This window comes from Xenopus laevis, chromosome 1L (genome assembly GCF_017654675.1).
Source record: "Xenopus laevis strain J_2021 chromosome 1L, Xenopus_laevis_v10.1, whole genome shotgun sequence".
In the NCBI taxonomy this organism is placed as follows: domain Eukaryota; kingdom Metazoa; phylum Chordata; class Amphibia; order Anura; family Pipidae; genus Xenopus; species Xenopus laevis.
Genome location: NC_054371.1, coordinates 230473353 through 230500033, shown reverse-complemented (window position 1 = coordinate 230500033; position 26681 = coordinate 230473353). Strand labels below are relative to the sequence as shown.

Below are 26681 nucleotides of genomic sequence, written 5' to 3'. Positions count from 1 at the left end.
CTCACCCAGTGAATGTGCATTTTGTTTTAATCATCCTGCTTTATATTCAATACGTTTATGTGACATGTTCCCAGCACAGACAAGGTTCCCCAGTGGCCACTTTCCACCGGCAATAATAGTAGCAATTGTGATTGAACAGCTCCACTCAATCTGTTTGAATTAAAATTGCCTGTATTGCAGACTTCTGGGCATTACAGCAAAGTTTCAGGCCTTAAATGGCCTTTTATCAAATGGATAAAGGGCCATTTATGGCCTGAAACATTGCTGTAATGCCCAGAAGTCTGCAATAAAGGCAATTTTAATTCAAACAGATTGAGTGGTTCTGTTCAATCACAATTGCTAATGTTATGGGCACAGCCATGTGCAAAACAGAGCATGTTGTCTCTTGTATTCCCTGTTCAGCTGGTCATACATGAAAATAGGGTTGCCACCTTTGCTGATGGCTAAATCCAGGGGTGGGGAATAATGTAGGAACAGGCATGATGACATCAGAGATGATGTTGGTGGAGTTATGAAATCAGACAAGGCTATTGCGTCACTTAGATGCAACTGGCTGGATTTCTATCCAGTTTTCACAATGTTTTAAAGTGTTGATGCCCAGTTCAAAACCACACAGGTGGCAACCCTATCTCTAGCTATAGTCTGCTTGACTAGTAAGCCCAATCCTCTAATTACAGGTATGAGATCTATTATACAGAAATCAGTTATCCAGAAAGCTCTGAAATACCGCAATGCTAAGTTAGAAAAAAAAAACATTCTTATTTTTGATTGATTTGCTTTTTTTCATATTTGTAATAATAATAATAATAATATAAAAAAAATAACTGCACTTATTGATTGGGTTTTATAAGGCTGAAAACTGAACACAAAGTTCAGACCCAAACAGGACTTACAACTGAACTGTTTGGGTCAAAACCGAGCAGGTAGTAACCCTACATGAAAAGGTCTGCTAGCTTGGCCAGGTGGAGGGCCAAAGTGGACTAATATGATAATTTGTTCCTAGGGTGGGACTATAATAGGGGCCTATGTAAGCCCATGGGCAGAGGACTGCATTAACTGGCACATATGATCCACATTCTACAGGATTTCTATTTAACCTACCCAACAAATATCTAATACCAATGTTACCATTTCCAAAATCACATAGCAACCAATTACATGTGTGCACTTTCCCAGCACTGGCAGTTCTGCCATGAGCCAGAGACTCTTCATCTCCATGTAGTGTTTATACAGCTCATCTAGAACTACAGCTCCCAGCATTCCCAGACACTCGATGAGTGCAGCAACACCTAAAGCCTTGAAAATGAACTCTGGTCTAGCTGTTTGCTGTACAGGTATGAGACCTGTTATCTAGAATGCTCGGGACCTGGGGCTTTCTGGATAATGGATCTTTCTGTAATTTGGATCTCCATATCTTAAGTCTACTAGAAAATCATGTGAACATTAAATAAACCCAATAGACTATGGTTATGATGGAGGCACAGTTGGGGACAGATTTATTAAGGTTCGAATGGTGATTTTTTTTTTTGGGTGTCAAAACTCACAAATTCAAATTTAAAAGCACCAACTCGAATGTAAATTAGAATGTGAGATTTATCACACCTGAATCGTGGAAACATTTCTAATTCGAATATTCGCCCCCTAAAACCTGCCGAGTTCATTTACAAGTCAACAGAAGAGGTCCGGTGACCCATTTGAAGATATTCATTTCCTTCTTGTCATTCGAGCTTTTTTTCGGAGAAATTCATATAAATTCTAAATAATTCTGCTCCTTGGTGTCTGAACGCAGAAAAATACATGTCTGGGTGTCTTTTGGCCTGAGGCTGCCTATGAAAGCCAAGGTTCTTGTAGGGAGTTGACTCTCCTTCTCCTGGTGCCATTGCCCTACTACTGGCTGTCTGAGGGAGAGGCTTTTCCAGTCCCTTTTGTGTGAAGTTGGAGAAGATTTGTGGGTTCAGCACATTGGCACAGAACTGATACTTCTCTCCAAATTTTCTTTCACTTCCTCCTTAGTGAGGGCCCAGCAATACACTTCTGCAGCACCAGCAATTCATACCACTTCTCTCATTTTCTATTTTATTGAACCGAAACTCAGATTTATTTTGGGGGGGTTTGGACTTTGTTTTATTGTTTATTTATTAATTTCTATTTTATTATATTATTGTTTTTAAAATAACGAGAAAAAACAAATATGCTGTTTGAATTGGTAGGGAATATACACATTTTTTTAGAGATTAATTTTTGTCACCATAATAGATTTAAAGGGGCAGTACATATTTTTTCCTGTTGTTATTTCTTAAACAAACACATCCTGTGGGAATTCAGGTTTGGTTTAAGCCCAGTGCTACGTTCCCCTCATTTTCAGGATTTACACCCCAACCCTTATCCTTTAGTCAGGATCCCAGAGGTGTTTCTCTAGACTACAGCCAGTCTTGTATTGGAGAAAAGATACCGAGACGCCATGACAGTGTGTGAAAAAGTCCTTGGCAGAACTAGGACCTGATACCTGGGAGCAGGCCTGGACTGGGAGTCAAAATAGGCCCTGGCAATCCAATACAGAGAGGCCCAATCAGCGACTCACCAGCCCACTTAATAGTGACTTTCTATGGCATCTAATGGCAGCCCCTCTGGCATTTGCCAGAACCCACAGATTGCCAGTCCGGGCCTGCCTGGGAGTCTTTTCTGTACACAGAACCCAAAGTGACCCAAGTGTTATAGCAGAACAGCTGAACTGTATCTTATAGGCATCTGCTGCCCACCTACACCAAGGCCTTTTTTTACAGGGGATGCTGGGAGATCACAAAGAGTTGCTGACAGTGCATATAGAGTAAAGCAGAATGAGCCAATCACCATGTTTAGTCTAATGGTAACTGCATGTAACTGCACTCAAATTATCATTCATAGAGAGCAGGTTATCCACAACTTAACTATAATAATTCACGAATAAAGGAGCACATTATGAGACAGGGAGTGAGTTTTGCTCACATGAGCTTACAATCTAAGACTCTGGAAGCAGCATAAGGTTAAACATGATTATAGATAAAGCAGTGGCGGTTGGTACTTAGTGATGTGGCAGTTTTGGTGGTGACAGTCTAACCAGGAAAGAGGTAAAGCTGGATGGATTTCTGTTTATTCAGAGGATGTAGAAATAAAAACATACATAACAGTATACGAGATCTTGGAAAATAAACACTATATTCAGTCTTTTGTGCTGCTGCTACTTCAAATTAAAAGGTTTTACTCTTCAGCAGTGTCGAAACTGGGATGCCAGGGGCCCACCAGAAACCTTTCCAAACTATTATTCCTCCCTTCATTCTCCTAGTCTACTAATTATTTTCTTCCATTATCATAGATTTTTTCCCATAAAGAAATATTGAATGACATGAAATAGACCAAATGTTTAGAAGCAAGAGGCCCACTGACACCTGGGCCCACCTGGTATCCCAGTGGGCCAGTCCAACACTGCTCTTCTGTGTATTGTGGGTTTGAGGCACTTTCATGGACCATGGGTGTCAAAATACTGAAGTGATGCTTAAATGCCTAATTAGTTATCACTTGTGTGAACAACCCATCTACATGCCATGTCCTTAGTGGGAAAATTCACTGCTGAGTTCCAGAGTGTCTCCGGGAGCAGTGTACGGAATCTGTATGGATGAATGTGGATTTTACTGATGAGAGTTAAACCAACCCAACATCATCATGTGCAAAGGTAAGTGTTGGCTGGAGTAGTGCAAATGTGTTCTCTGGATTGATACATGGCAATCACTCTGAAAAGTCTAGGTTTGATTCAGCAATCAAGAGTGGTTGGCCTGTGGGTGCCCTGCCTGGTTATCGGATTCAGCATATATTTCCCTTTATTTGGTTGATTTGCCTCCAGTCTAAGATCACTGGTCCATTGTGGCATCACCTCCAGTCTCACAGATCCCTGGGTCAGGTGGTAAGTAAACCCAGGAGCGGGTCAGGTAGTAGGTCTGGCAGGGGGTATAGAGGGTAGTGGGTTGGGTTGTGGTTCGGCAGATCCAGGATTGGCATGGGTCTGCCTAACCAAACCCACATAGAACTCTACTTCCCAGTTCTACACATCTAACCATCAGATGATTTGTTCTTTTCTCTTTTTCCCTTTCAGATGCATCAATTTAATTGTGATGGTGCAGTTTATAAACACAGGTGAGTTCCTCGTTTTCTAATTAATGGACAAGACAACAACATGCAAATACACCAGCACTCGATACAACATCACAGACCAAATTCTGTACAGAATAATCAGCAATTATATATTTTTTCCTTGCAGATTTGGCTTTCAATATTTTAAAAAAAACCACTTGTAGTTATGTCATTGGAAGCATGTGTGTTCGTGTAGGAGTGTGTGTTTGTGTCTGTGCTTAGTTTTAACTTTGTGTTATTTAAAATAACAAATTAATATTTTAATTTCGTAATTAGCATGTGCTTCTCCTCAATTTGCCTGAGGCAGTGGAGATGTGTACTCAAGACTGCAGCCTTTCTGGGGGAGAAGCCAATAGTTTTTGGAGCTGGGAAAGCAGAAGGAATCTCTTCTAAATGTGAGTTCAGCTTACAGGCATCACCAGGTGAGGTGCACAGATTTTGTGCTATTAAAGAAAGGGTACAGCTCTTATGGGAAGAGACAGTCAAGCAGAGGGCCTTTGTTCCCAAAAATGTTTATATACAATTGAATAAGTCTTCCACTAAAACAAACAAGTATTTACAAAGTACCAACTGATTTTGCAGGATGCACCCAAGCAAATTCCCATTACATACAAATAGTGACCGTAATAGGGGTTAAAAAGGGTCCTGCACACTGGAGCTTCCAATCTGAACGGAGACGACGTACAAAGTGGGACGATGGGTCAGATCTGAAGTCAGTAAAGTGATAGATGTGCCATTGAGCATTGCACTTAGCAGGTGGCTTGCAGTATGCAGTCTATGGGGAATGAATGTCAGACTAGATGAGGGCAGGGGCATATAGTAGAATGCACTGCCGGGTGATGATTCAGTTAATGACTATAAGAGGGACTTGGATGATTTCTTGGACAGACATAATACAAAGGCTATTGTGATACTAAACTCTATAGTTAGTATAGATATGGGTATATATCATTTATGTGACAGTAGGGAGGGGTGTGTGTATGGGGCTGGGTTTTCATTTGGAGGGGTTGGACTTTATGGACTTTGTCTTTTTTTCAACCCAATTTAACTGTGTAACTATGTTTATATTGAATGAATGTCAGACTAGATGAGGAAAGGAGTATATAATGTATAGGGAAGGAATTAGTGATTTGAGGTCAACTTCTTGTTGATCTGCACTTGACCCTAACCCACCCACCCAGTCCAACATGATTTGCGTTATTTTTTTAAATACCCACGTCCCACCTACAGGAAGCAGTTATTGGCTGGCCCAATGGGTTTCAGGCTGGCCCACACATCACTAGAAGGAATGCCAGAATAGATGCTGAGAAGCTTCTCTGAATAAATGTATTTTAGTAATCATTTAAAAGCAGAGAGATTGGGAGAGAATCAGATAAGTGAGACACAAATCCAGAGAAGGGGGCAGCTATAGAAAAAACGTAATTGCGAGTAAAAGGTTATAAATGAGTTTTGAGGCACAGATCATTAAAAGGAACTTAATGAGTGGTTTGCTGAGCACTAGAAGATCAGTAATGAGCTCAAGGATGGGGCAGAGTAAACTATGAACTCTGGTCTTGGCGGTGTTGTGGGTATAGGGATAAAGAGCTGGCTGATCCGGCACAGAGAGTAGTTGTGTGAGACCCTCCTATTGCAACTAAAGGAGGCCATAGACGTAACAATTACGATCTTTCTTGGAAAAGATCTTTCCAAGAAAGATCGTTCGTTTCAATACACATGTGTAGAGCTGAATCGTCAGATATACAGGTAGATTACAGGTACAAACAATAGAATTCTACCTGTATCTGACGATTCAGCACTAACAATGGGCGATGTTTGGGTCCCTTCAAAGGCACCTGATCAAAATTTTCCGTCCAGCCCGATCGACGAGCTGTCGGCTCTTTTTCCACCGTACACACACCGAATATCGGATGAAAATTCCTTTTGTACGATATTATCTGGGCGTCTTTGGTCACCTTAACTCCTAGCTTCCCTGACAGACTGAAAATTGTAGTTTATCCAGAGCCAAACAGGATGACATCCATGAGGAAAGCGCAGGACAAAAGTTTGGGGATAACTTTAGACTTCTATTTAGAAATAATATTTTTTCCACTTGTAAATAAAAGATGAATAATGCTCAGGGGCCCATAGGAACTTCTGCCTGAGCAGTCTGAGTAAGTAGACTGTGTTTAGATCACTGATGGATTTCTGGCTTGTGTGTTAATGTGTATTGATTTGATCTGGAGAGTGTCTCCGGTCAATGTCTTTATTTCCCCTCTGCAGCTTTCCCTGGGGCAGCACTTACCCTGGTCTGACTCCTGTACAAGCCGGGCACAAGAACAGAGGCTGCTTTGTACCAGAAGAGATTCCAGAGTAAAAGGAAATCCTTAGCTCATCAGTTTGTACAACATCCACTTAGTATGATGTCGACTGTTTGCAGTTGGACCTAATATTTATATTTGATGTTTAAATAATTGCAGCCCTCAGTGCTAAATGGTTACTAGAACTTAATTACCCTAGTAACCAGGCAGCAGTCTAGGAGTCAGATATAATAAAAGTGGGCCTGAATAGTGGACGGTGGTTGCACTGACGCCCAGCAATCAGCATTATGGGAATCAGTTGCATACCTCCCAACTGTCCCGTTTTGAGAGGGACAGTCCCTCTTTTGACAGCTCAACCTGCAGTCTCTCATTTGTCCCGTTTTTCTCTGCGCTGAACAGCCAGAAAAAGATACAAAGTTTCTAACTTAATTGGCTTTTGGCAGAGAGCCCAGGAACAGCCACAACAGAAGATAAAATACATTTGTAACAATTCAAATGTATCTAGATAAGCAAATAAGTAATTATAACAAGATAAGATAAAAGGTCTCTTGGGAGAAGTTAGACTCACAGCTTAAATGGCAATTCCCCTTCATTAGCAAAACTGTAATAACTGGAAAAAAAACAGAAATGTGTTCAAACTTTTATAACCTACGATATTTTGTAACATGAACATGGTAATTAGGGGGTGTGGCCACAAAATGGGCGTGGTCAAAATGTCTTCACACTACAAGCGGCAACTTTTTTGTCCCTTTTTTTATTTCCAAAATGTTGGGAGGTATGCAGTTTTAGAATGGAATACGGCAGAATGGGAAGGATAATAACAAACAAAAAACCCCATAAAAAATAACATGTTGAAAACTGTTCAGATTAGATGAATCTGTAACATAATAAAAGTTTGGTTAAAGGTGAACTCCATTTTTAATGCTGTTCTCCCAAAGCAGCTGAACATTTCATTTTGTAGTGACACTGAATAAGTAGCTGAGGGATCATAAGCGGGCGCATTCACAGCTCAGAGTCAAGCTCTTCCTAATATGAAAAGCACAGGACATCCATTGTGGTTGGCAGGGCTGCCAGTAGAAATCACGGGGCCCCGTACAACAAAATTTTATGGGCCCCCTGGACCCAGCCCCACCCCAGATCCCGTCCACCCCACACCACATTTAGAAGACCACACAGACATCAATGCTAAAAATAGTAACCCCCCCACACAAGTTATAAAAAATTATTGATGGTGAGGGCCCCCTTATTAGTTTAAAAAAAACTGTGGCGTCAGAGCCTCCCATAAAAGTTTTTTTTTAGAAAAAACACTGGTGGTCAGGACCCTCCTACAAGTTAAGAAAAAATAATTGGTGACCAGGGCCCCCCTATAAGTTTAAAAAAAACACTGGCGCCAGGCCCCCCCCATAAAATTTAAAAAAAAACAAAAAAAAAAACATTTGCCGCCATGGCCCCCCTTAAAATTTAAAAAGAAACATTGGGGCCCCAGAGAATTTTATTTAAAAAAACATTGGTGGCAGGGCTATAGACTATTAAAATAATACATTGGTGGCCAGGGGTTTAATAAAATAAAACTTTGGCTCCTTTTGTGACTTTGGGTCTTTTTTCTACTCTTCAACTGTTTGGGACTTCGGCAGGTGTGGCATGGCTTCGGTGCTGTCAAGGGGGGCTATTTCAAAAAGTGCAGCACAGCCCCTCTTTTTAAGCCTGGGCCCGGTACAACAGTACCCCCTGTGCCCCCCTGATTGTGGCCCTGGTGGTTGGGCACCCGCACTTTTACAACCAGCCCTATAACCAGGGTTACAAGTGATAATTGAAATGACTGGTTTGTCAAGCAGGGGCCAGTCATAAAGTTTGTTGGCCCTCTGATGAGCAATGGGGCAGATATTGGAGCAAGGAATGGGCAAGAGGTGAATTTAACATGTTCTGGTAACTGATTCTGTGCATAATGGTTCCAGTACATCCCCTGCACGTGAAGCACATTGGCTTTGGCATGTCAGCATTGCTCTAACAAGAAACAGTCACTAAAGAGCTGATTGTGCTGGTTGGTACCAGAGAGGCCGGCACAGCTCATGCTGATTTTCTGAGACAGCAGCACCGTTATATATATATTACATCCCCTACAGAGTCCCTGCCCCCTCAAAGCCCTATCTGCAAACCCAAAACATCCCCAGTAGTCTGAATATATAGGTATGATACCCCAATCCATGCTAGACTCAAGCTCTGGGTTCTGCTACTCTGTGCCAAGAAAACAATAGTAATGCACTGGATGGGTGCGTGTCGTCCTTCCATCAGAGTCTGGCTCTTACCCTACTTGGGATCAGCTCCTTACATTGGCATCTATGGTTTTTTCTTACCAAAAAAAAAACAAAACAATAAATATATATATATATATATATATATATATATATATATATATATATATATATATATATATATATATATATATATATATATATATATAATTCGGACAAAGAAAACCAGCACCAAGGGACTTGAAGTGAGCAAAAAACTGTATTAAAGCATATGTATCTTTACATATGTATCTGATACATATGCTTTAATACAGTTTTTTGCTCACTTCAAGTCCCTTGGTGCTGGTTTTCTTTGTCCGAATTGCATACTAATTTATTCCGTGCACAGGGGCAGCCATCAAGAGGCTTACCTGACATGTGGTGCTGTCTACCAGGAAAATTTATATATATATATATATATATATATATATATATGTATATATATATATGTGTAGCACTATAGTGAACTGACTTGTGCTAGGGCAGTTTTAGCTACTTTCCTTTGTGGGCTGAGACCACAGATGAGCTCTCTTTCTCAGGGGTAAGCCCTCGCAACGCGGTGGAGGCAGGGTGTAGTGTAACTGTAACCAGGTGCAATAGCACAATGATGGGCGCCAAAGAACTGTGTTTATTGAACAATAGCACATAGATCATTCAGCACATTGATCCACAATGGAGCATACAACATACACAGCAGCATAAAGGAAGCATATACTCACAGCACGTATAGGCTGAATCCCCGCAGGCTAGGGAATATACAGCAGAGAGTAAGCTGACAGCATGTGATGGGTATTGCCCAGTTTTCAGGATATCTTCCAGTGGCAGACTAGGGGAACTCCTGACATCCCTATCTGAACACTTGGTTCCTTACTCTGGGTCAGTAATACCCTGGGATCTTAATCCCTCTATTCTCCTCGGCGGAGCCTTGAGCTGCTCAACTAAATAACCTCTCTATCACTCCTAGAGTGATCTATAATTGAGTATAGCTGTCTAATTACTAGGGCCAAGGCGCCTAGGGTCGACACTACCCATTCCCTTCCAGCCTGCTTGGTTGGGCTAAATGGACCCAGAACACATGGTTCCTAAACCTTTTATACTCTGGCACAGTGCCATCTGGTGTACACTGTGAGAACTGCAGGGGTTACATAAGCACAAGGTCCCCATAAGGACCCACTGAGGTGTCCATATTACTAGGGATGTGCCTGTCTGTAATGTGTAAGGGTGTCTAAGATTTTCACATCCCTACATATATATATATATAGAACCTGGAGGAGCACTCACCAAACAAAAACACAGCATGCCTGGGTGCAGGTAAAATGTGTACAAAATAGCAAAACAATATATATATGTATATGAGAGAGAGTAACTCAGTAGGATTGCTGACAGCCATGTTGGGGCTCTTTAGTTCCTTTAACAGACTCTCTCATGGCCAGGGCCGCCATCAGAAATCACAGGGCCCAACACAACAAAATTTTGTTAAAAATAAAAAAATACATGTTGTTCAGTGGATGGTGTTCAGTGGAACTTACATTAGGCTTCTTTGTGGCTTCAGGTCTTTTTTGCAGCTTCAGGACTTCAACTTTGGGTCTTTTCGCAGCTCCGGGACTTCAGCGGTTCAGCGATGTCAAGGGGGACCCGGCTAATTCCCGGCTGCAAACCTTTGGTGCCTGATAAAGGACAAACATGTCTGAAACATTGCTGTGATTATGTAATAACAATAAAGGTGAAGTTCTATCTAAGCCAGAGTGCTGCAGTGTTCTGTTGGCTTTTTGTTCATGAACACAACTGGACTGCCTGCTCCTGCCAAAAAGAGTGAAAATCATAGTGAGTTCTAGAAAACTGAAATAAAATGGGCTCTGGGTGCCAGGTTCTCTTGTAATCCCACCAGTGGCAAGTGCAGACCTCCCAACTGTCCCATGTCCAGCAGGACAGTCCCGCTTTCACCACCTCTTCTGGAAAAAATACTGGCCTTCCTGTATATTTTTATCTTTTCCCTATTCATAACACTGGGATCAGCCATTATTTTTACCAGCCTGGTGGCAACCGTACCAGTGGCCTATATCAGATAGCGCAGTGTAGGTTAAAGTTACCTCAGGGATCAGTGGATAAAGGACAGCGCAGTGTGGGTTAATGTTACCTCAGGGATGAGTGGATAAAGGACAGCGCAGTGTGGGTTAATGTTACCTCAGGGATCAGTGGATAAAGGACAGCGCAGTGTGGGTTAATGTTACCTCAGGGATGAGTGGATAAAGGACAGCGCAGTGTGGGTTAATGTTACCTCAGGGATGAGTGGATAAAGGACAGCGCAGTGTGGGTTAATGTTACCTCAGGGATCAGTGGATAAAGGACAGCGCAGTGTGGGTTAATGTTACCTCAGGGATGAGTGGATAAAGGACAGCGCAGTGTGGGTTAATGTTACCTCAGGGATCAGTGGATAAAGGACAGCGCAGTGTGGGTTAATGTTACCTCAGGGATGAGTGGATAAAGGACAGCGCAGTGTGGGTTAATGTTACCTCAGGGATCAGTGGATAAAGGACAGCGCAGTGTAGGTTAATGTTACCTCAGGGATGAGTGGATAAAGGACAGCGCAGTGTGGGTTAATGTTACCTCAGGGATCAGTGGATAAAGGACAGCGCAGAGTGGGTTAATGTTACCTCAGGGATCAGTGGATAAAGGACAGCGGAGTGTGGGTTAATGTTACCTCAGGGATCAGTGGGGGAGGGGGAATATCCCAGAATGCAATTGCTGTCAGTCCCAGACAGGTAACAAGAGAAGGGGTGCAGCAGGGCTGGACTGAGGGGTGACAGGCAGGTGAGGAGCAATAGATGAATGAATGGTGCTGCTGCTGGGAGATACAGGTGTGTGTGTTGGACATGATATTAAGTGTCAGACACATTACTTGTAGCTGAGGAGACAATTGCTTATGGAGTGTATTTATGGAGTGTAGTACAGACCCAGTGCTTATCTGTGCACTATAAACACACACACTTCATGTAGTGACCCCTTTGTACGTGTGTCTGGCCGCCATATTGCTTCTGTTGTGAGTAAATTGCCCTGTCACGCCGCTCAGTGATTTGAGTGACAAGCGCGTCCTCCAATGAGCTGCAGACAGATACCGGCTTCCTCCCAACCTCCGCATTTGTTTCTTTTTTTTATGCGGTTTCTTCCTGCTGATCCGCCTCTTTTTTCATTTTCTGACCAATCGCAATCGGCCAAACGCGCAGTTGCTAGGAGTTCCTACGACAGACGCTGTGGCCTCCCTCATTACAGTGCGCCATCAGCTGGACCAACCAATAGCAAGCGGTCACCGGGAAGGGACGCTAGAGGCGTGGCCTATCTCCCATCATTCCTTTCTCATCCCCCGTCAGTTCTGGGCCCCGCTGATTGGTTGCGGTGTTAAGACGCAAGCGCAGACCGTGAAGAGTGATGCTGCACTTTACCCTCCTGTGTGTCTAGTCCCTCCCAGCCGCCGGCGCTCCTCCTCCTCCTTTTCCTCGGTCAGTCACACAGTGAGAGAGAGAACGGGCGCGCGGGGCAGACAGCGGAGCAGCGAGAGGAAAGAGAGGGACAGACCGGCGTTCAGGGAAGGGACCGCGGAGCGTGAGGAGACACAGGGACCGAGCTCTCAATTTCAATTCCTCGTTACCGGCAGCGGAGCGGCACAGGCCGGACACTGACAATGGCTTCCGGATCAGAGTGAGTTGCCGCCCGGCTGAGGGGAATGTGTGGGTGCCGGTGTGTGGGTCCCGGAAGCTCCGCCCCTGCGTTACTGACACCGAGGGAGACGCTGTGCGGCCTAGTGCGGCCTCCTCATCCTGCTGTGTCATCCAGGCCTCGCAGCTCCGCTACAGCTCCCAGCATTCCCTGTCACGCACCGGCCAGCGCCACGCTCAGCCCTCGCCTCTATATGTGGCATTTCTAGCTGGCTTGGGGGATGCTGGGAATTGTAGTTCAAAACTGCCTGACTTTATTGAAAGCCGCCAATAGAACCTCTGGGCTTGTACAATGGCTGCCTAGGGCATGCTGGGAATTGTAGTCCAACCTTAGGATCAGGAAGCCTTGCTGGGGGTTACGTGGAACCTGTTTATAATATTATGTCTATAGGCACAGGCTGCTTTGGGGGATGCTGGGAGTTGTAGTCCAGTAACAACACGGGACTGTCCTGATTGGCTTTAGTGTGGGACTGTCAGTATTACCGTATCATGAATTGTAGGTGATCTCCAGCTGTCTGGGGGATGCTGGGAGTTGTAGTCCAACCGCAGCATCTAGTTGAACCCTCCGGGCTAAAGGGAACTAGCTGTCCCTTTGTGTATATTGGGAGCCATAGCTGGCCAGTAAGTGCAGGGCACGAGGGAAGGCATCCAGGGGCAACTTGCTACTAACCGAGACTTCTGATTGGTCCTTATATATCTGTTTCGCAAACTAAAACGACGTGTTCCTCTTTCTAGAAGCAGCGCCAGGCTATGGCCGACATTCTCTTCAAATGAAGTATCTGTGGTTTAGTTGTAGTGCAGCTGGCAGCTAGCCCAGGCTTAGTGCAGTCTCAGGACAAGCTGTGGCCAGTGGCAATGTGCCAGTGCAATTAGTTGTATGATGTTGGCACAGATTTCTGCAGCCATTCACATTACTGAGAGAAGCAGTGGCACCTGATAACTGCCCAGTCTGTGCCCTATACATTCTTACAGCTTCCTCCTCACATAATCACTACAATTAGAAACTTGATAATGAGATTTCACTGCTTCTGTCCTCCCAAAGAAAGTGCTGGAGTCGCAATAGGCAGTGATGTTACTCACAGATACACAGGTTATACTGACTGATGCAGGAAAGTGATTACATTCAGTATGGCAACTCCACTCTAACACATGCAGTGCTGCTGTTCTATCTGCTTATTCCTATTTATGCCGTAATGGGCCACCCAGTGACGTGGGACCCCCAAGTGAAGCTCAGCTGGACACAGACTTTTGGTTTGGGATATAAATATATTCAATTAGAATTTCAATTAAGGGTTTCTTTTCCTGTGTCCGAATACTGAGTGTGTGTGAGACCCTCTGGCCCCCACGTGCTCTGAGCTCACTGCACTTTGGCCAATGAATGGATCTCCCCTGTCAGCACAAATGCCAACTCCTAGGGAAAGTCTATGCTGATTTTTCCTCATGAGAGAAGCGTCCCCGGGAGCAGTCTGCTCTTCTGCTGCATCACAATCAGGAACTGATCCCCCTACACTCTGGGCCCCTCATAGTCATTTTATTTTTTAATTCTATACTTTTCCTTTGAACCCCCCAAAAAGTTATATAACAAGTGGCAAGGGAAATTCTTTGCAACACCTCCCAGATAATCCCCAAAATTCCCATATACTGACCCAAAGCCATAATGTGGAAACCCGGGCGCTGATCCAAATACCAACAGGAAAGTCCCACGCAGGAACCTCAACTAGTGCAATGTACCCCCGACTCATGCTCATCCCTCTATATATTGTGATCCCGTTGTGTGAGTGAAGGAATCTCCAGCCTCTCTGTATTTTAGTACTGATCCTAATTAAATGACACACACCCAGTAGGTGCCCAGTCATGTGACACAACACAAGTGCTGGAGGCTGTGTATAGGACTTGCCTTACAAGCACAGGCTGCTCTGATTTGATTATTTTCTAACTCTCCTTGTACTCCCAAGGGCAGGATCGGCCTGACTGTACTGCTGGTTCTGACTCTTGAAACAATGTAGCGGTTCTCCTCCAAGTCTGCTGCTAGGTTTTGCTCAATTGTGCAGAGAATATAAACAGACGCTGCTTTCAGTATCTGTTCATTGAAAACCATTTAATATGTCAATGAAATGAATACTGGAAAGTTACATTTTCTTTTATTATGCAGAATATTTTTTGGCTGGAAATCCCCTAAAATCCTGTGCACCTGTCTCCTTGGCGGGGCATCCCCTGTCAGTCATCCCCATGCGTAGGTGCCCGTGCTGGCAACTCCCTGATGTGTACTGGTTACCTGTTTAAAAGCAAACATCTTATCTTATTGGTTGCTATGGGTTACTGCTCCAAACTTAGTGCCTTTATTACCTATATCTCTTGTGCCTCCTGGTATGAGCTCTGTATAAAACCCCCCCCCAGCTGCTGCCTGAGTCTCACACTGCTCATGTCAGTGCTGCATCTGCTGTGGCCTTTACAGATAAGGAGGAGTTCATTGTATTGGGATGATACTACAACTGATCTCTCACTGCGTTTTCTCCTCTGGGGAGTATAAAGTGTAACGTGCTGTCTCTAATCTCTCTATGCACGGGCCGTGACAAATAATAACCCTATAAATGCCATGTTGGAGTGTTCCTGGCAGGCGGGTGCAGTTGCTCAGCAGTCTGTACACTGTTAGTAAATAGGGAATGAGTCCAGCTGTGTGTGTGTGCTGATTAGTGCTCGCCAGCAAGAAACGAAACCAAAAGCTGCACTCGCCTGCACCCCTGGCACTGACTCATGAATACCTGGAAGGCTTTAACCCTTTGTATCTGTATATCTTTAGCTGCACCCAGTGCAGAACATTCATACAATACAGTCACGGAACAAACACTAGACATTAATAGGTCACATGGAACAGGACACAGAATGACCCTGCCCTACAGAGCTTACAATCTAACTGCTGCCAGGCTCTCCTGCAGATAAAATGGATGTTACATGAGATAATGTATAGGGATGGAGAAGGAGAGGCTGCAGACGGGCTCACTGGGGAATGTGACCCCTTTTAAAGGCTATGAGGGGGCTGGTGGATTTGTATCTTTCCCCTTCTCCAATAAACACACAATCTTTTTTGTTTCATCAGTTTATCATCAGTGTATCTTGCACTGTATCCATTTTTACTTTCCTCTCCTCTCAATTCAGTTCCAAATCCGATGATTTGTCCACTGCAATCTTGAAGCAAAAGAGCCGGCCCAATCGGCTGATTGTGGATGAATCCATCAATGAGGACAACAGTGTTGTGTCTCTGTCTCAGGTAAGCACAGTGCTTGAAGCCCGAATATGCCCCCTTATTGTGTAATGTCTATTGGGGGGCTCAGGGAGTGGTGTCAGGGTTTAATGACACTGGACTCTTGTTTCAGGCCAAGATGGATGAGCTGCAGCTCTTTAGAGGAGACACAGTCCTGCTGAAGGGGAAGAAGAGGAGAGAAGCTGTTTGCATCGTTCTCTCAGATGACTCCTGCTCTGATGAAAAGATCCGCATGAACAGAGTTGTCCGTAACAACCTGAGGGTGCGGCTCGGAGATGTTATCAGGTACTGTGGGCTAGGGGTTGTTACTCTGCTCAGGTATCATGGAGTAGGGATAGTTGCTCAGGTATTGGGTATCATCGGGCAGGAATGGTTACTCAGGGCTCAGGTAGCATGGAGCAGGGGTGGTTACTCAGGGCTCAGGTAGCATGGATTAGGAATAGTTACGCTCAGGTAGCATGGAGCAGAGATGATTACTCTGAGCTCAGGTAGCATGGAGCAGGATGGTTACTCTGGGCTCAGGTAGCATGGAGCAGGATGGTTACTCTGGGCTCAGGTTGCATGGAGCAGGGATGTTACTCAGGGCTCAGGTAGCATGAAACAGGGATGGTAACTCAGGGCTAAGGTAGCATGGAGCAGGGATGGTTACTCAGGTAGCATGGAGCAGGGATGGTTACTCAGGTAGCATGGAGCAGGGATAGTTACTCAGGGGTCAGGTAGCATGGAGCAGGGTTTGTTGCTCAGGTAGCATGGAGCAGTAATGGTTACTCACGGATCAGGTAGCATGGAGCAGAGATGATTACTCTGAGCTCAGGTAGCATGGAGTAGGAATAGTTACTCAGGGCTCATGTAGCATGGAACAGGGATGGTTACTTGGGGCTCAGGTAGTATGGAGCAGGGATGGTTACTTTGGGCTTAGGTAGCATGGAGTAGGAATAGTTACTCAGGGCTCAGGTAGCATGGAGGAGGGATAGTTACTCAGGACTTGGGTAGCATGGAGTAGAAATTGTTACTCAGGGTTTAGGTATCGTGGAGCAGGGATGGATACTCGTGGGTACAACAGTACAGCCTTGGCGCAGTCTAAGCATGACACCCCGTACAGTGAAAAATAAGCCAGTGTTGGGTGATCTGTAGTAGTTGGTTAGGGGCAGGCTCCTCTGCTGTTGTCCACTCCATAAATCAACTTCCAGGTTACTAATCCGTTACTCGGTTACTTTGTGTAGCATTCAGCCGTGCCCAGATGTGAAGTATGGCAAACGAGTCCATGTTCTGCCCATAGACGACACAGTGGAGGGCATCACTGGGAATCTGTTTGAGGTGTATCTCAAGCCTTACTTCCTGGAAGCCTACAGACCAATCAGGAAAGGTACAGTGCTGCTCAGCTGGTTACTTTACTCTTACTAGTACCCCCATACAGAGTATCATTGGGACAGGCTTAAAGGAGAATTCAACCACTCTACCCCCCCCCACCCTACATAGACCCCCCTCCCTCCTCCCCCCAGCCTAGCTGCTACCCCGGGTAAATGCCCCTAACTTTTTACTTACCCCTCGTTGCAGATTCTGTCCAGCGGAGTTCCCAGCAGCCATCTTCTTCTCTTCGGTAATCTTCGGGAAGTAAGTGCCGTATCGGCGCATGCACAGTTGCAGCAATCTGCCAGTCCCGAACATCTGCGTATGAGCTGAAAGTCATGGAAATTGCTGAAACGCCAGAAGAAGACCAAAAATTACCGAAAAAGAATAAGATGGCTGCCGTGAACTCCGATGCCCTGGATCTGCACCAAGGGGTAAGTAAAAAGGGGCATTTACCCAGGGTAGCAGCTAGGCCGGGGGGGGGTCTATGTAGGGTAAGGGGAGGTTTTTTTAATAAGGGGTTGAATTCTCCTTTAAGTGTTCACTCTGATGTACTAATACTGCCGGTTACATAATTACTGTGATTAACACCTGAAACATTTAAAGCAACAGTGCAACATTTCAAACGTGCCAAGATATGGCTATATAAACCCTAGTGCTGATTCTCTTTCTAATTAATGTTAGTTGTACTGTATGTGCTGTTTTTATAAGAAACCTGACTGTATGCAGTGAAATTCCTTTTTCATTTACTTGCTCTGACAGCTGCAGATAGAAAACTTCAGACGGTCCCTAACTGCTCTGCAGGGAAACAATTATACTTTTAAACAGCAGGGGGAGCCCCCCACCTTACTGCCCAGGACCCGAGCAGCTTTGTTTGTTTCCCTATAAAGCAGCCGGCGACTGTGTAGAGATTTGTATTCGCAGACCCAGTGCAGTCTGTGTATTCTGATAATTAATCAGTTTTGCTGTATTGGCTTCTGGCAGATATTATTTGACTTGTGCTGTTTTGATCATTTATGATGAAGTGTAACCTCCCAAGTGAAGCCCAGATCACACTGAGCATGTGCACAGTCTTGGTCTTGCAAAGATGTTTAAGATGATTCACCCCATGCTGCCAACTTTGAAAACATAAATCATTTGTTTAATTAGGCTTATGGTACAGAAAGTTTGTTTAGTATACAAAATACAGCATTTCTAGCATTATTCTATTTTAGGCTTTAGTTCCCCTTTAAGCCATTTGGGTGCAGCACAGGTTAGTTACTTCTTTACAAAACCTCCAAAAAGATGCTGCTCAGCTCCCCCATAACTTATCCTTAGTCTTGCAGTCCCCTTTAAGACTAATTATTTGCACTGACATTGTATGAATTGTGTTCCACTGCAGCTCCTGGTCATTCTGCTGCACATTGTCCTTTATTCAGTAACTATGGCTTCTCTTGGCACAGTCCTGCCAATCTTCTGCTTGATGAGACTCGTGTTTTATTGCAGGACTGTTCCAAGAAGAAAGTTTATAAATCAGTATATTTGCACCAGACTCCCTGTACAATAGAAGGTGACGGTACAGGTCTGACTTTAATGGCTCTTGTCTGTCTCTAGGTGACATTTTCCAGGTACGCGGAGGCATGAGAGCCGTGGAGTTCAAAGTGGTGGAGACGGATCCTTCCCCATACTGCATTGTGGCCCCCGATACCGTCATCCATTGTGAAGGGGAGCCCATTAAGCGTGAAGTATGTGCCCTTTAATGAGAGAGAAATTGAGGTGTGGGGGGGGGGATTATACTCAGACCATAAGAATGGCAGGTGTTTTAAAGAGTCCAAAAATTCCATGCGTATAGCTCTTATGGTAGATGGGGGGCACTGTGCCAGGGACTAGAAGAACTGCCTGTATGTTCCACTCTATTTAATAGTCTTTAATCGGGTGGTTCACCTTTGACTTAACATTTAGTATAGAGAGGGATATTCTGAGACAATTTGCAGTTGGTTTTGATGTTTTATTATTTTTGGTTTTTGAGTTATTTAGCTTTTTATTCAGCAGTTCTACAGTTTGTAATTTCAGCAGTCTGGTTCTAGGGTCCAGATTACCTTAGCAACCGTACTCTGCTTTTGAATAAGAGACCACAATATGTATAGAAAGATAAGTAATAAAAAGTAGCAACAACAGTACATTTGTAGCCTTACAGAGCATTTGTTTTTAGATGGGGTCAGTGGCCCCCATTTGAAAGCAGGTAGGGTTTTTTTTTTTTTTTTTTAAAAAAGGCAAATTACTAAAAAATAATAAAAAATAAATAATGAAGACCAATTTAAAAGTGTCCATTCTATAGCATACTAAGAATGAATTTAAAGGTGAACCACCCATTTAATGGCCTTACTCTGTTGCCCTACTTTACTGCCACCTAGTGTTAGAATCTGTACCCCACAGTTAAGTGAGTGAAGGGCAAAACATTTAGTGAATATTACGCAGCCACCTTTCCTTTTCCTCATGATTCTGTTGCATGATGGGGAAACCCAACCTTCCTGTGTGTTGATAAAAATGAAATTAATATAGTGGAGTCTCTGATTGGGCTGCATTTTCTCTTGCAGGATGAGGAGGAGTCCTTGAATGAAGTGGGCTATGATGATATTGGAGGCTGCAGGAAACAACTGGCTCAGATCAAAGAAATGGTGGAACTGCCTCTCAGGCATCCGGCACTCTTTAAGGCTATTGGTGTCAAGGTAAGTTCTAAAAACACCTTTCACTTCTTATGGAACCTTTCTACACTGATAGGCAGGGGCTGCTCAGGGGGAAATGGTTTGGTCCTAGACCACTCCTATTGCTTTTCATTGGGGAAGGACATCTAAGTAGATAATGGAAGTCTCCTTTTCCCTGTTGGATGTTGTTTTTTGGGGGGACATGAGCATATAGGAGATAGAGTGCCCTCCCAGTAAACGTCCTTAGAATTTAGTATTAATGCACCATCATTTACTGCTCTGTAAGATGACTCTACAGCCTGTGTACAATGTGTTCTGTACTGATGCATTTATTCTGATGTGATTCTCAGCCTCCCAGGGGCATTCTGCTGTACGGACCCCCAGGAACTGGCAAAACCCTCATTGCTAGAGCTGTGGCCAATGAAACTGGAGCTTTCTTCTTCCTGATTAATGGTAAGAGAATCTGTACCATCTGCACTAGCTGTGTATCAACACTGGGTGCTTGAAGGGCATGTTTACCATGTTGCTGAGAGTCACACTTGGGTCCCTTTCCCATTGGTGATGTTGTTATAGCTCCCCTGTTAAGATAGTGACATCATTACATCAGTCCTGCCTGTCTGTGATGTCACTGAGAGGTCTGAGTTTTACAGGTACTTCAGGTTCTGGTCAGAATGGGGATGGTAAGGGTTGATATTGCATCACTATAGTGAATTATTTTCATCACTGAAGCAAAGGGAACATTAGAATCAGATATTAATATTTAGTTTTGCTGCTCTGTGGAAGTAGTGACTGTTCTTTCAGGTAAATGAGTATTTCTAATTCAAGGACCAGATTGTCATAAAGTTAAGTCTGTAGAGATCCTGAGCATTCTGGAGGCCAAATCTATTGGATATGCCCCATGCTGCTCCTGAGCCTCCAGTCGCACAGCATTGCTTTGGATAACCTAGCAAAGCCTGCCCCTTGCCTTTCTAAGTGAGGAGTCCCCTTTAGCTGAGGAATGTGGATTAAAGGGACAGTTTAGTGACTGTTACATTTATTTCTCTGTGCAGGACCGGAAATCATGAGCAAGCTGGCGGGTGAGTCTGAGAGTAACCTGCGCAAAGCTTTTGAGGAGGCTGAGAAGAATGCCCCTGCCATCATCTTTATAGACGAGCTGGATGCCATTGCCCCCAAAAGAGAGAAGGTGGGTTCCCATAAGGATTATTTCATTTTCTCTGCTCGTTTAGTTCCAGTACCTGTGCTAGTGCCTCTTTGTGCACAGACTTGACTTGTGACTTCTCTCTGCAGACACACGGAGAGGTGGAGCGCCGTATTGTGTCTCAGCTACTAACACTGATGGACGGGCTGAAACAACGGGCGCATGTCATTGTCATGGCAGCCACCAACCGACCCAACAGCATTGATCCAGCGCTTAGGCGATTTGGTGAGTTATTAGCTGACTGACTAACTTCCCAGTACAGACCGGAGTGTGGAGAATATTATTTGTACCTACTCATCCTCCTGTTACTACTTTACTCTCCCTCCCAACTGGCTTTTGCTCCTACTCAACGAGCTTTTGCTTTCCAGGTCGTTTTGACCGGGAGGTTGATATCGGCATCCCCGACTCCACTGGACGTCTGGAAATCCTGCAGATTCATACTAAGAACATGAAGCTTTCGGATGATGTGGATCTGGAACAGGTCGGTGATGTTCCCATGTCCCTGGCAGTGTCAGCTTCTGGGTCAGTTTCTCTTGTGATTGTAACCCTTCCATTCTGCCACAGGTTGCTAATGAAACCCACGGACATGTTGGTGCCGATTTGGCTGCTCTGTGCTCAGAAGCTGCTCTCCAGGCCATAAGGAAGAAGATGGACCTCATAGACCTGGAAGATGAAACCATAGATGCTGAAGTGATGAATTCTTTGGCTGTCACTATGGATGACTTCAGGGTGGGTGCAGTTCTGCTATGTCCCAGCTTTCTCTGAGGTCTTTCCTCCATTAACATCTCTATGGTTTGGTTTTAGTGGGCGCTAAGTCAGAGTAACCCCTCAGCTCTACGGGAGACCGTGGTGGAGGTGCCGCAGGTCACTTGGGAGGATATTGGTGGTTTGGAAGACGTCAAGAGGGAGCTCCAGGAGCTGGTTCAGGTATGTTCCTGCTTCTTGTTCACTGTTTACATTAATTTACTATATTTGTGGAACAAGCACAACAGCAGCAGTACTAAGATACTTTATGCTTCCCATTATCCAGAAGACTTAGCCTTAATTGGAAATAGTATGGCCGGTTGCACTGCTCTGACTCTTCATCTCTTTCTAATTTCTTCCTATCCAGTATCCTGTGGAGCATCCAGACAAGTTCCTGAAGTTCGGAATGACTCCATCGAAGGGTGTACTTTTCTACGGTCCGCCTGGATGTGGTAAGACTTTGCTGGCTAAGGCCATTGCCAACGAATGCCAGGCCAACTTCATCTCCATCAAAGGGCCGGAACTTCTCACTATGTGGTTTGGAGAGTCTGAGGCCAATGTTAGAGAGATCTTTGATAAGGTAAGTCTGTCCCCCCTCACCTCTGTATTTCAGTATATGCAATTTGTGATTAGCAGTCTTCATTGGTGTCTACTTGTTTTTATATGGGGACTAATATCTTATTCTCTACGATCAGGCTCGGCAGGCTGCTCCCTGTGTCCTCTTCTTTGATGAATTGGACTCCATCGCTAAGGCCCGAGGTGGGAACATTGGAGATGGTGGTGGAGCTGCCGACAGAGTTATTAACCAGATCCTTACTGAGATGGATGGAATGTCTACAAAGAAGAATGTCTTCATCATTGGAGCCACCAACAGACCAGACATCATCGACCCTGCCATCCTGCGTCCTGGCCGTCTAGATCAGCTCATTTACATCCCGCTGCCCGATGAGAAGTCCCGCATGGCCATCCTGAAGGCCAACCTGAGGAAGTCTCCAGTTGCCAAGGCAAGTCATTACACAGGAAGGGAATAGAGGGAATGTTGTTTGCTATATAGCACAATGAATACATTGCACAACTTGTACAAACAAGTTGTACAATTGTATTGTAAATTGGTACCATTGCCAGGAGGTTGCAGGCTAGGCTATTATTTATGTGTTAACACCTGTTAGGACTGTAAAACATCAAATTCACCTTTTCTGGAGGAGTGATTTTCCTGGACCAAAGTTGGATAAGAAAGCCCAGATGTCTTGTCTTGGGAGACAGTAGGATTGAAGGGACAGCAATTAACATCTTGTGCTAGTTTCCTGTGCCGGTTTTACCCATTTTAAAGGGCATGTAAAGACAAAAAAATAAATATACTTCAATTTCAAAATGTGTACTGTTTATATAAGAAACCTGACTGTATGCAGTGAAATTCTCCCTTCATTTACTGCTGTGGATAGGAATTGACAGACGGTCCCTAACTGCTCTGCAGGGAAACAATCATACTTATGAACAGCAGGGGGAGCCCTGCCTTACTTCCCAGCCATGCAGAACTCAAGCAGCTTTGTTTGTTTCCTTGTAGAGCAGTTGGCGACTGTGTAGAGATTTGTATTGGATTTTATTTTTGCCTTTACATCCCCTTTACTGTTTCCAACTCCAGCTGCAGGGACAAAGATCATGGAGCCAGATTTAAACAGATAAACTGGGATTCTATTTGGAGGATTATTTTGCTGCAGCCACTGGTTCTGCAGAGTTGGAGAAAGTTTGTATTAAACAATACAAAAACTATAAAATCCACATTAGATTACATGACAACACAGGACCCAGTGCAGTCTGTATATTCTGATTATTAATCAGTCTTGTTGTATCGGCTTCTGGCAGATATTATTAGACTTGAGCTGTTTTGATCATTTATGACGATCCCTAAGCAGCCCAGACACACTGAGCATGTGCACAGCACAGTCTTGGTCTTGCAAAGATGTTTAGAAAAGTTACAAGATGGTGACCCCTTGTGGCCAACTTTGAAAGCATAAATCATTTGTTTGATTAGGCTTGTGGTGCAGTAAGTTCATGTTTATGTTTAGTATACAAAATACAGCATTTCTAGCCTTATTCTAGTTTACACTTTACTTTCCCTTTAATTGTTTCTATGCTGTACCTTGTTCACTGAACAAAGCATTAAATATTCTTATTTTTATACAAATACTACGAGCCTGGAGATTGTTCTCATACCCCTAGACACACAAGTGAGTCGGCAGTTGTATTGGTAATTATATTATACAGCTGAATCCGTAAAGCAGTAACCAAAGCCTATTCCGACTCTGACACAGGGAGGCTTTAGCAAGCGTTTCTGAGATGACTATACTCCATGTGAGATGTTCTTGTTCTGTTCACACGCAGGACGTAGACGTCAACTTCCTGGCCAAGATGACCAATGGATTCTCCGGTGCCGATCTGACTGAGATTTGCCAGCGAGCCTGTAAACTGGCCATCAGGGAATCTATTGAGAATGAGATCCGAAGAGAGCGGGAAAGGCAGACTAACCCCTCCGCTATGGTAGGAACTCGCTATCCGTGAATAGGATCAACATGGCAGAAGTTATTCTATGATTTGTCTGGGGCGGAGGGGTTAATTGCTCAATATCCGCCCTGTAACCTGGGGGTCCTGTGGTTTCACATTCTACAGACTTGTCTTCTTGTTTCTCCTCTGATTGCAGGAAGTGGAAGAAGACGACCCCGTACCAGAAATCCGCAGAGATCACTTCGAAGAGGCCATGCGATTCGCCCGCCGCTCAGTCAGCGACAACGACATCCGAAAATACGAGATGTTCGCGCAAACTCTTCAGCAGAGCCGAGGATTCGGCAGCTTCAGGTAACACAGACAGTGAGGGGTTTCATAGGGAAAGATAACCGCTGCTGATTGGACCCTCCACTGTGAGTTTATTGGCCCTTGTATGGGGCACCATATATATGTGTCACACAAGCAATACCTATGATTATAGGTACAGAATCATTCCTCTTAAAGGGATTCTGTCATGATTTTTATGATGTCGTTTTTATTTCTAAATTACACTGCAGATAATTCACTCCACAATATAAAATTTTGCCTGGTCATGTGCTTTCAGAAAGAGCCAGCACTTTAGAATGGAAGTGCTTTCTGGCAGACTGTTATTTTTCCTTCTCAATGTAACAAAGTGTCTCAGTGGGACCTGGATTTTACTATTAGGTGCTGTTCTTAGATCTACCAGGCAGCTGTTATCTTGTGTTAGGGAGCTGCTATCTGGTTACCTTCCCATTGTTCTTTTGTTTGGCTGCTGGGGGGGGAGGGGGTGATATCACTCCAACTTGCAGTACAGCAGTAAAGAGTGATTGAAGTTTATCAGAGCACAAGTCACATGACCAGGGGCAGCTGGGAAACTGACAATATGTCTAGCCCCATGTCAGATTGCCCTTTTGAGAAATGGATTTCAGTGCAGAATTCTGCTGGAGCAGCACTATTAACTGATGTGTTTTGAATGAAACCTTTTTTCCCATGACACTTTCCCTTTAATCACCTCAGTGCTCTCAGGTATTGTCTCATACAGAACCTCACTCCATTAATCCTGTGTTTGTTCTTCTATTATCAGATTTCCCGCTGGGGGTCAAGCTGGAGCCGGTCCAAGCCAAGGAGCCGGGGGAGGCAGCGACGGGAGCCATTTTACTGAAGAAGAAGACGATCTCTATGGTTAAAGGGTGGTCCAACCCTCCCTCGTTGTACAGCCAATCGATTCCTACGTTATTGGACACTTTGCTTTTCATTCCCCAACTAGATGCAGCCCCACTCCTGTTCTATCATTTTGTTACACGGGTGTGAGAAGAGGGGAGCCAAGTCTCTCAGGATTCTTAAACTTTTCTCTTCGTTCCCTCCCTGTTTCTGAAGCGGCCGCTGAGCTTGCAGAGAAGCCTCCCGGGGGGAATGAAAGTTCTTCCTCCACCGAGTGACTTGGGGCTCCTTTAACCCCCTGTGAGGATCCTGCAGATATTTCTCTTGTTTTCACTCCTCCAGTTCAGCTGTTTGGCCTTCAACTGTTCATCCAAAGTAAATCTATTGGGAAATCAATGCTGAGATTAACCATTTGGCTGCCAGTGTGCCTGCGAGCGTTTAGCTGGGCACTATTGCAGTGAAAGGGTTAATACGGGGGGCTGCAGGTTTCTCCAGTTGTGAATGGGTCGCTCCCCCCTCCTGTGGGTATGAGAAAAGCATAATAAAGAAATAAAACATTCAGTTGAGGGTTTTTTTTTCATTTTTCATGTTGGATTGAAATACGGAGAATAAACTGACTGATCTCTAATGTCTATTTGCTCCGTGTGTTTGTGGAGGAGCAGTGAGACGTCTGCAAATAGTTCTGCCACTAGCAGGTAACAGCCAGTGTATAGGATCCCTGCGTATGTATATAATATATTTATATAGTCAAAGTACCCCCTCTTGTAAATTATAAGGATATTATATAAGTCACCAAGGAGTTGGAACTCATGGAACTCCTCTGTAACTTCTAATATCCTCCTATTTTCCAACCAGTGGTACTTTATTTATTATAATACACAAGTTTCAGTGAGTCATGTGAAATGACATCACTAGTCACCGTTTATAAGGATATAATTGACAAGATTTTGTGTATTCTTTAATAATATTGCACTGGCTCAAGGACTGGGCCACTGAGCACTCGCTTCATGCAGAGCTGGGAATCCATTCTCTGCAGTGATCTTGTTGGCATGCCCGGGTCAGTATAGGGGCAGAGGTTAGTTTATGAAATGGAACTACAAACCCTATTTTACATGAAAATGTATGTGATGGAATTTAGATATATTCAAATCCTTCTATAAAAAAATGCTGAGTTGAGCAGACTGTGAATAGGTGCAACCCCTAGTAACGACCCTCCGTTTGTAACGTTACATGTTCCTATGGACTCGTTATTTGTTTCAAGACTAGTGACCAGCACAAGGCCCATCACTTTAGA

The 26681-nt window shown here is 44.2% G+C and overlaps 1 protein-coding gene across 1 annotated transcript; it reads left to right on the top strand.

The window, feature by feature from the left end:
• The first annotated feature begins 12091 nt into the window (after positions 1–12091).
• Positions 12092–25948, top strand: vcp.L (valosin containing protein L homeolog). The gene is made up of 17 exons (XM_041570473.1): positions 12092–12448; positions 15622–15733; positions 15840–16012; positions 16951–17093; positions 18671–18801; positions 19654–19785; positions 20112–20214; positions 20811–20944; positions 21049–21184; positions 21328–21440; positions 21524–21688; positions 21764–21886; positions 22071–22283; positions 22399–22707; positions 24086–24241; positions 24402–24556; positions 25311–25948. The coding sequence occupies exons 1-17, from the start codon at positions 12432–12434 to the stop codon at positions 25411–25413; spliced, it is 2418 nt and encodes an 805-aa protein (XP_041426407.1). The 5' UTR covers positions 12092–12431; the 3' UTR covers positions 25414–25948.
• Positions 25949–26681: the final 733 nt, after the last annotated feature.

Bases quoted from the DNA above. Each gene is read 5' to 3' on its own strand.
- vcp.L (XM_041570473.1), top strand. The intron at 15,734-15,839 runs GTAAGCACAGTG...CTCTTGTTTCAG, and splicing joins GTGTTGTGTCTCTGTCTCAG to GCCAAGATGGATGAGCTGCA. The intron at 21,185-21,327 runs GTGAGTTATTAG...TTTGCTTTCCAG, and splicing joins TCCAGCGCTTAGGCGATTTG to GTCGTTTTGACCGGGAGGTT.